The 10,335-nt window shown below is 37.3% G+C and overlaps 1 protein-coding gene across 1 annotated transcript in view; it reads left to right on the top strand.

Annotated features, from left to right (window-relative positions):
• Positions 1 to 8,294, top strand: part of LOC122091395 (scaffold attachment factor B1-like) — a 15,218-nt gene extending 6,924 nt beyond the window's left edge. Inside the window, exon 4 of the mRNA XM_042661309.1 lies at positions 7,948 to 8,294. Coding sequence (XP_042517243.1) covers positions 7,948 to 8,086 — 139 coding nt within the window. The 3' untranslated portion in view covers positions 8,087 to 8,294. The remainder of the gene's footprint in view (positions 1 to 7,947) is intronic.
• Positions 8,295 to 10,335: the final 2,041 nt, after the last annotated feature.

The following is a 10,335-nucleotide window of genomic DNA, read 5'->3' as shown; positions in this document are numbered from 1 at the left end:
CACAGAGAAAAAACATAGAAAAAAAAAAAACTTCAGCCGAACCTGGTGGAAAAACAGAGAGAGAGAGAGAACCTTAGCACGGCAAAACTCGCCGGCGACTGTCCTGTTTATCTTGGCTGGAACTCATCTGAACCTTTGGTAGAGGAGAGAAGGAGAATGAAATGGTAAAAAAGTAAAGAGGGGTATTTTGGGATAATGAAAATGGGTAACTTACCAGTGTTTTACTCATAAGGGCAAAAATGTCATTTCAAAGCATTTTGTAACACTGACTGACGGCAGGGGGTCCGAGTCCAATTTGGTGAAAGAGAGGGGGTGTCCCTATAATATTGGCATTCTCCAGGGGGTGGCGTTGTAAATTACCCTTATTATAAATAAAAGGAGAGGGCTCCTATTAAGCCTCACGATTTATGTTTTAAAAAAAATTCTTGTTGCTGCCGCTAGCTTCAATGGATGTTCCTTGTGTTTGATCAAGGATTAGGGATTGGTGTTTGATCCGATCGACACTATGTGGCGAGAAGTCCGAGTGGATCTTATTCTTTTCTGGTTTTCTTATTGCTGCTGTTATTGTTCTGCATCTCAGATAAGAGAACTAATCTTCTGTTAAGTTCAGATCTGAGTTTTTCCAGAATTCTCCAAGTATCGACCACCCCTACTGGACTATCTAGCCATCGGATTGAGTTCCCCTTTGGATTGAGTGTTCCCCTTGCTGGAAGGGAGGTTCGATCCTGATTCCATGCGCATCAGACCAGGGGATTGTCTGGTCTGGTTAATTTTCTGATTCTGGCCGATTGTGTTTCTGTCCAGAATTGAACTCTGGTTTGGTTTTTTCTGTCCGTGGTGTTGCTACTGAGTATGGTCTATTTTAATACCCTATTTTTTGCTACTGATTAGTTTGTGATATCTGATTTCTGAAACTTAAGTTCTGAGTTGAAATTTCTGTTTTACAAAGGGTTGTTCGATTCCTATTTCTGGACTGTTGTGTATTGTCTATTTTTGGGGTGATTAATGATTGTTCTTTTGACTAAAAGTTCCTTCAATTGGGTTCAGGGTTTTAAGTATCGGTGTGTATCGTACCATATCGGCTCTTACTGATACGATACATGGAATTTTTAAAACCTTTTCGTATTGATACGTATCCTATGATACATATCGACACTCACCGATGCACTACCGATACTCACTGATACACACCGATATGCATCGATATGTACCGATACTCTCTGGAAAAAATAAAATCGAGTGAAATGTATGTTTCAGTATGTATCGGTACGTATCGGTATGTATCGACCGATACATACCGATATGGTATGATACATACCGATACAGTGCGCTACGGTCATATAATGGCCAAGTTGGGTCATTTTTTAGAAAAACACGATTTTTTGAGAGGTTTTTGTTTCAAAGTTGCTGACAGTCATATTTTTCTCCAACTAAAGCGGAAATTAAGGTTGGGAACAAGGATTTTATATTTATGGGACAACTACAAATCTTAAATTCTTAGTACGATACCCTCAATTTAGTGTTTATGCATAATACATGTTATCAATAGTTTTTTTAACAAACTTTTTATGTAAAAATGTATAAAAAAGTATTTCCTATCCATTTATGTACGTATCTTTAGTGTATCTTAGCGTATCTCTGATACGATACCATCTGATATGTATCTTAATTTTGGCAAACCGATACGACAACTGATACCGATACTTTAATCCTTGGAACTTGAGTTTAGTTTGAGTTTTCAAACTTAGTCCTACATTAAGATTTGTTTTGGGGAAGGAATCTAACGCTTGAGTCTCCTGGGAAAGGAGATCTAATCCCTGTGATATAATATCAGTCTCAGCTGTGAAGTAGAGTTCCAGTGAACTCTTTTCAGATCAACAGTTTCGTTAGCAGGAGAGAGAAACAGTAACGAGAAGTAGAAGAAGGGACGGAAAAGCAAGGAAACAGAAATGTAAGAAGGAAGAAGAGGAGGAATAGCAATGGGGAGGGTGAACTAAGAATGATGTACCTGATAGGGAAGGGAAAAGAGGAAACTAAGAGAGGAAGCATGATTACACATATACACCATGCAGGTAAGCAAACCCACCTTTACTTCATTCAATTCTATTAGCTCCTCAATTCTCTTTTAATCGTTGGATACAAGTATATAAATAAGAAGGAAAACCAACTAACAATGGAAACCTACTCAGCTAGGAAATAAACTCTAATAAGGAAACTACTGAATAGCTCCTACGTAATCTACCCACCATCTCAACTCAATTCAACTCAACCTTATATCCTTATCCCAACCAAATGGGGTTGGCTATATGGATCTTCTCTCAAGTTATCTCTATTTAATTGCCATACTTGTTACAAAGACTAAGCTATGCATGCCTTTCCTCACTTCTCCTTGAGTCAGTTTAGGCCCTACCCTTGGCTCTTTTAGCTCATTCAATGTTCAGTCTAAATCAAATTACTCCTCCGTACTAGAGCATCTAAGGCCTCGTTGCACATGTCCATGCCACCTCAAACGACTTTCTTGCAACTTATCATGTATTATATATACTTATATTTTAGCTCTACTTTGTTCATTCCTTATTTTATCCTTTCTAATTTTTTCACTCTTTCATCTCAATATCCACATCTCAATTACAATAAGTTTATCTATATGTTGTTTCTTTACTGCCGAACATTCTACTCAATTGTCAATGCGTTGCCAAGGTGCTGTCTTGGTGTTCAGGCTTAATGTAGGAATAGATTTGACAAGCAAACTAGACCCAAGACTTCAGGAAAATTAAACCAAAGAACAACTGCATAACCTCCACAATAACCCACAGCAGATTGATATAACAGCAAAAATCAGACCACAGAAAAGAGGGAAACAGTAGCTATCGATCGCAGTACTCAATGCTATCTAGCCCAGATTTCAGTAGATCAAATAAACTAGAATCCAGCAGTAGTAATAAGATGCAGCAGTCCGAAAACAACAGCAGGAAATTTGCAGAACATAATTAAACAGATCAGCTACCGATTCTGGTTATATTCTGGCAGATTCACTACAGAACAAAATTCTGGAGATTTTAAATATCTCTTTAACGGCAGCTTAGAATCAGACCTACTTTGGGTCAATCCATAAGGGAGTATAGGGGAACAATCGACCTCAGTTTGGGGCTAATCAGTGGCTGGCACTGGCTCCAGCAGAAGAGGCCGAAAGGTTCTATTTCAGAATTTCTGGGCAGAAAATTTGAAATATAAATACCTGTGTCGCAGCAGTGTAAGACCTTGAGAATAGAGAAGACTTGAAGAGAATAATAGAACCTGAAGAAGACCTCCTGGACTTCACGCCGCAAGGAGTCGTTGGATCACACACCAACCCACACTTTGATCAAACACAAAGCAAGCTCACAGGGAGAAGCAGCGACAGTACCATATGGTTATTCATAAAAATCGTGGGGCATAGAAGAGCCCCTTTCCTTTATTTATAATGATGGGGAGTATTTACAAATATTGGTAACTCAAAGTTACTAAAACTGAAATAACAAAATTACTAATATGTAGTTACTAAAAAACTGAGATTGTAAACTAATGAAAAAGGAAACGAAATATAGACTGGAATTAGAAACTAATATTGGACTGAAATTAGAAGCTAAAATTAGAAACTAATTTATAAACTAAATCCAAGCTAAATCCCCATCAATACCCAAGCCGTGGTCGACCTCAGCCACTGTGGTGGTGGTCGACCCTCTTTCCCCTTCTGGTATAAGTCTTCAATTCTGCATCGGGCGGTTTTCCAAGGGCCTATTTGACTGTCACATTTTTTTATATTTTTTATTTCATTTCCTTAAGATATTATTCATAAATAAGAAAATAACCCCTATTTGAATCCAATAAAAATAGTTTAATAATCAAATTATAAAAACATAAAAAATCAACCCCTAGTCCAAGAACAAAAACTGGATTTTTGGTTGTAGGGGTGGTTTTCAACTTTCAAATGCTAAGGTTGTTCTCAACTATGAAAATTTCATAAAATCTTATCATGGTACAACTTTGCTGAAGACTAAAAATCTAGTAAAATAATATTTTGTTTTGATGTCCATAAAATTATTTTCATTCAAGCGATTTTAACAGCATTCGCGCACTTTAAATAAGTTTGACAGGAACATAACTTTGTCATTATAACTCAGATTTAAGCAATCTTGGATTTGTTAGAAAGCGGGTTGATGCTATATGCCTATACCATATACAAAAAGTCTCATGTAAAAATAAAATCATTTGACCTGTCAAACTTATTAGAGAATAAGAACATATCTCTAAATGTTGATTTTTGATGACTTGATGCGACTTAATGTTGTTTTTGATGTCTTGATGTTGATTTTTGAAAACTTGATGTTGCTTAGTATTTTTTAATTTATTCACTTTATTGATATATTTTTCTGATGAATATGTTGCATTGGTATGAATCTTTAATCTTTATTTATCATATTAGTAGAATTATATAATTTTTAATATGTTATTTGTGCCAAATAAAATGGTTACATAAAAATAAAAAAATGCTAGAACGCTTTATTCACCTATGCCCGCCTTATTTCCAAAGCTCTTAGGAAGACCCTCAAACGCCTTGATAACTATGATTCTGCTCCTTACATCGTTGCCGGTTGTATGGCTGTCCTATTAAAATTTCCTATTAGTTTTAAACGAATTCGTCGATCACACAACATTCCAAGTGCACCTCTCCATTTTATCCATCCTATCATATAGTTCTTTGTGCAATGACATCCTCTATTTCAAATAATTTAATTATGATTGTTGATTGAGACTAGGTACCTAAAATATTCACTTTGCGGTAAATCCCTATCATCAATTTTCATGACCTCGTTATTAGTCCTATTGTTACTGAAGTTACACACCATATATTCTGTTTTTATCCTGTTTATTTTTAAAACTTTTGATTCCTAGATTGATCTTCATAATTCCAACTTAGCATGCATCCTTGCTTATGTTTTATCCACCAAAACAATATCATCAGCAAAAATTATACGCCGAAGGATCTGATCTTGAATGTCTCTAGTCAATTCATCTATGATTTGCATTGCTTGTTGAGGATGCCCTAGTTAACTGTAGCGTGTCACTTCCAGGGGATGCCCTATCATAAGGTTGAAAATATGATGTTCTAGGATCCTTGCAAAAGGGCTTGGCTAATTTTTTTGTATAGTGTCGGCTGCTGACCTGACATATTAAGCCCCCTCCTTTAATCCAAGCTTGGGACCGGCAACATAAAAAACTGTTGGAGTTAATCTTCCCACCATAATAAAACAAAATAAGTGATTGCTCCTATGTAATCTACCACCTCCTTTTGACCAAAAAAACCGGCTTGGGCCGGTTGCATCCCGGCTTGGGTCTCGTTCTGGTCCAACCATGCTTATGCAACTGCATCATTAACTTACCTGAGATTGAGCACCTTATGCCCTGTTATTTATGTAATTACTTTTTCTTATCTGAAAATTCATTGGGAGTCTTCACACACCACCAATGGAGTTAGGGAAAAATGTGTGTTAATAAAATTTAACACATTGATTTGGTTTCTCTATTGCTTATATAGTTTATCAGATATTAATGCTTCTAAGATTAGTTTTTTGAAATGTTACATTCTGTTTTGTTGCTTTTTTCAAATTTGTAAACGGGGATTTTCCCCTGAAGTACAACTTTGCTTTGAACTTGAAGCATGTATCAACAAAAACTGTACCAAAAGCAAGCCTGTTGTTTATGTGATGCGAATCCCAGATCGAACAATCCTGTTTGGATCCCTTATGGGCCCACTCAAAACAATTAAAATCCAAATACAAGAGAACAGTGGCAACAATTGGAACTTCAAATTCTCTTGAATGCTGTCATTAATTAACCCAAATAATATGGGACATGGAGATGCAACCCTGCATCTCTAAACTGGCGGTGACTATAGTTTTCAGTCTTGGTTGTCGTGTAGTATCTCACAAGAGAAGGATTCTGGGGAAGAACACCTAGAGATTGGGTTGCCCTAAGATGGTGTCTTAAAACCCCAAATATTTAGGGCCAATCGGCTAGGGTAATGGTTCAGCAAGACTTTTTTTTCTTACCTGGTAATATTGCAAGCAGAACAGAAGACAGAAACCAGCGAAAGGAATAAGAAGAACGAAAGAAGACGAAGATTTGGGGGAGGGGGGGAGTTCGCAGTCACATTGGCTCACATCACACAAACTCAACTTCAATCCATTCTTCAATCTGTCTTCTACCTTATGACATTGTCAATATAAAAACTCCCTTGCAATAAAATAGAACCCAACTAAAATAGGAAACTAACAAACTAGGAAATTGCTCAAAAGTAAGAATTATTCCTACATAATTTAACTCTACCCCCCAAAAAAAAAAGATTACAAGACCATCCTAGTAAAGAAAGAAAAAATCTAATTTATTGTACTAGATCCAAAGACCCAAATTTGGACCCGGTTCATCTCTATTTGGGCTCCCCAACAGGTTTCGGCTGGTCCAAGGAAGTGCTTATGCATCAATCCTCCGGCGTTGAGAAGAACGGGAGAATCAGCACCACTCGATTGAACTCCATCCTTAACTGTATGAAATCATCGATTAAACTAGGATCGAACAATATGAAATCCACGACACGAAGTTCGTTATTGAAGTAGTAACTTGGAAATATAAAATCGACCAGTAGTTTATTCTCTACCATGAGTTGATCTTCAATGACCATTGGTGCTATCTCGTCTTCCATCATTGGTGTCTTGATTTTTGGCTCTTCTTTCAGCAAATTTGAACCCGGTTCATCTCCATTTGGGCTGGTCCAAGGATGTGCACCTGCATCATTATGCTACCACCTAAATTGTTGTCAATACTGTCACCAATAATGAGATTTGCTGTTGTTAAATTATTCATTGTTGTCCAAAACTAATTTTTTCCACATCTTTGTTAACATTCCCTTTTGGGTTGGCTCCGGGATCTCTTTGAAACAAGCTGAAATAATGAGGAGGGAAAGAGGACATTTTTTTTTTCTTTGTGGGAATTGTTCGGGGGTGGGGGGTTGGGGAGGAAGGAAGGTAAGAAAGCTAGAAAAGGGACACACATGAAAGGTAAGTTTGTGTAGCAATAAAAACTGTGAGGAACTTGGGATTCTAACCTCATGTGAACACTCTATTGTACAAACACTTGAAACAAATACCTAAAAATAACATATTCATGTACCTAAAGACCAATGTGACATTGCAATCCTATTTCCCAGAATTAGCACTCAGAGTTTTCATCGACTGTTGAATTGTGCAGTACTGCAGTTGATCAACTGTTGAGCTAGAACCCCCTGGTCATAGGTTGTAAGGATCGATGGCTGAAGACAATACCTGCTTCACTAGTATTGAATTATTCCGTCTCAATGAGTCATTCCTTTAAATCATTTGAGACTGATTCTTCATGGTTGAGCTGTTGGATGGTGGACTTTTATTATTGTATATGGTAATCAAACAATTTTAGTTAAATATATATTTTGATAACTTAATAGTCATCCTGATGTATTCTTCTTTATATGGTTAAATCTTTGGTTTTCCTTATATACCATCTTGGCCAGTTTAGAGCACTGATCCGTTGGACCAGAACAGTATGGAGTCATCCATTTTAGAACATTGCTCGACTTCCTCCTAAGAGATGCTGAATATCAAACAAACTACTTTTTATTTCTATTGAAACTAAGACAAGGATGGAATAACTTCTAGCATATGCTTCTAGAAAATTAGTTCTAAATTTATCTCCGCTTTTGTTTTAATATGTGATTTTGGTTCACTTAAGGTATTTCAAGAACATATGTCAAACTTGTTTTTACGACCTTTCATGATTGCCTGGGAGGGATTTATGGAAAACTGGTCGGTGTTTATAACTTTCATGGTATGCTATATTCTATTGCCATTGAAGCATTGCCTTTTCTGTTGTAAGGTCGGGTGATTCTCGTGGTTTTGGCTTCCTGTCCTTGGAAAGAGATGAAGATGCAGATGCTGCAATTCGAGCTCTTGACAAGTCTGAATGGAATGGCCGGATTGTCCTAGTAGAGAAATCAAATACACCAACTAGCTGAAGTACTGTTTTGTTTGGTCATTGTTGCAATGGTCAAAGCTGGTTGCGAAGTTTAAACCTATTGGAGATTCAGTTACAGCTGTCTCAGTTTTGTTTCATACTCATAGTCTGTGAAATATGGTATATTTGGACAAATAGCAAGTATGACTTGGAACAAGATTCTTAACAATGTAAAGATTTTTCTTTAATGCTTAATATCTTTGAACTCATATGAGTTTTGTCATTTTGGTTATAAATAGTCTTTGTTTAATCCATTAATGGCTGTGGAGGTTATTTGCGAAATACATAAACAACTCTATGTATTTTAATTATTGCCCGCTTAAGGTAGTGTGATTGGTAAATAGTATTAGGGTTTTACCCTCTTTATAATGTGGTTTACGAATCCAAAAATTAGAAATTTGAATTCTCTCGTTTCTCTTCTCCTCCAATCCAAGGTTTTGTACCCTGCCTTCATTGCTAAAGAATGGAGCTTCTACAGCCAAGTGGAAACATCTGCACGAGTGATGAGTCCCTTCGGAGGTGTTGCCACTACACCACTACAAGAGTTAATTTGAAACTTATCTTTGGCTTTTGTGAACACCCTAATGCATGCGAGGATGCATTTCCTACGGCATTTTGGTTTGGCATCCCTTCATCCCCAACGCGCTATACCATTTGGGGTGAAGAAGGAAGCCCACTTTCGAATGTTCAAATAAGAGTATTTAAGACACTTCATTGTCATGGGGAACAATGAAAAATGTGTTGACGTGCGAAAGTGTTCTGCACACCGTCTCTGCGTGGAAACTTTCCCTGGATTTAATAAGGTTCTATTTTTTTTTTTGGAGAGGGACAGATATGTTAACGGGTTACCTTGGAATCTTGTATGTTAGTGGAATTTTAACTGTATGATTTTATCATCTTAAATAATATCGTTGGATGAATAGAAAGGCTCCAACTTTCAATAATACCGTTGGATGAAAAGAAAGACTCCAACTTTCAATCCACGGCTGCTACACTTTTTCTCTTCCTCCGATGTCGTTTGGAGTGATCTCTTCTCTCGATTTCTCGTTTCTCGATTTCTCGTTTGCAGCTCGGCGTCGCAAGTTTTGAAGAAATGGAGAGGTTTTCATTTTAAGATCTGTGGTCATTCTTTGGGTATGTGTTGTTGCAGATTTACTCATTGGCCTCTGTTATGTAGTTTGGGGATCTTCGGGTGGTTTATTTTGGCTTCTTGGAGCTCCTCTTCTAGTTTGATGAGAGTATCTGCTGAAAATGGTGAGGTTTCTTTCCCTAGGTATTTGGTTTTGATCTGTTGTTTTCTCTTACCAAATTTAGCAGCGATCTTTGAGTGCTCTGCCGATTTCTCCACTGCTATTGCGATGAAAAGGCCTTTTCACCCGCTCTTCAGTCTATTGTTGCTTATTGTGATTGTCTCCACCCTGAGTTCCAGAACTGTGTTCCGCCAAAGCTTCAGTTATCTTTAGTTGGATAATCATGTCTCATTGGAACTGTTAGTGTGGGAATCGAATTCAATGTTGCTTCAATTTGCAGCGATTGATGTTAATGAGGCACACGATCAGAAAGAGATCGAATACTTCCAAGAAATTAGCATAATATTTAAAATATTGTGGAAGAATTCTACTCTCGGGTTCTTGTCAATATAGGATTGCAAAGGTTGCAACGATGGCAAAGAGCAGGGGATGGGGCGGGGTAGCGAGCCGTAGGGGGTGGGTTTGAGGTAGATGCAGGAAGCTGTAGGTGGAGGAGGAAAGAGGGGGAGAGAGCCAGAGCCGGAGCCAGAGGTGGAGGTGGGCAAGGGAGCTAGTCAAGAGTGTCATAAATACACACTACACTTAATTAATGGCATAGATCTAACCTATCTAATATAAAGATCAATAAACACTGCATGTTTTTTTTCTTGGTAATCCGCTAACTTATCGTCCCATTTCCCTTTTTTTTTTTTTTTTTAATTTAAAATAGATGATAAAAGAAAACTTTTTGTACAATAAGATTTTATAAGGTTTGTGCCAACCTTGTTTTCCTCAGCAATAAATCATCTTGTGAGGTATAGCTATGATATATGTTATCAACGATAGTGGTCCTCAATTGTGATGGTTCCCTTGATCAGAGTAAAGCCTCCTATGGTGATCTTGAAAGATGCAATGATGGATTTTTTTACCTGAGGATCTTGTTAAAAAAATATGCAAATCATTGTATGGGAAAAGGCTGGGCACATTGCTGTGTTTACCTCACACTTTCTTAGTGAAAAAT

This window comes from Macadamia integrifolia, chromosome 10 (assembly GCF_013358625.1).
Source record: "Macadamia integrifolia cultivar HAES 741 chromosome 10, SCU_Mint_v3, whole genome shotgun sequence".
NCBI lineage: Eukaryota > Viridiplantae > Streptophyta > Magnoliopsida > Proteales > Proteaceae > Macadamia > Macadamia integrifolia.
The sequence above is the reverse complement of the archived record's forward strand: the minus strand, read 5'-3'. Positions and strand labels throughout refer to the sequence as shown.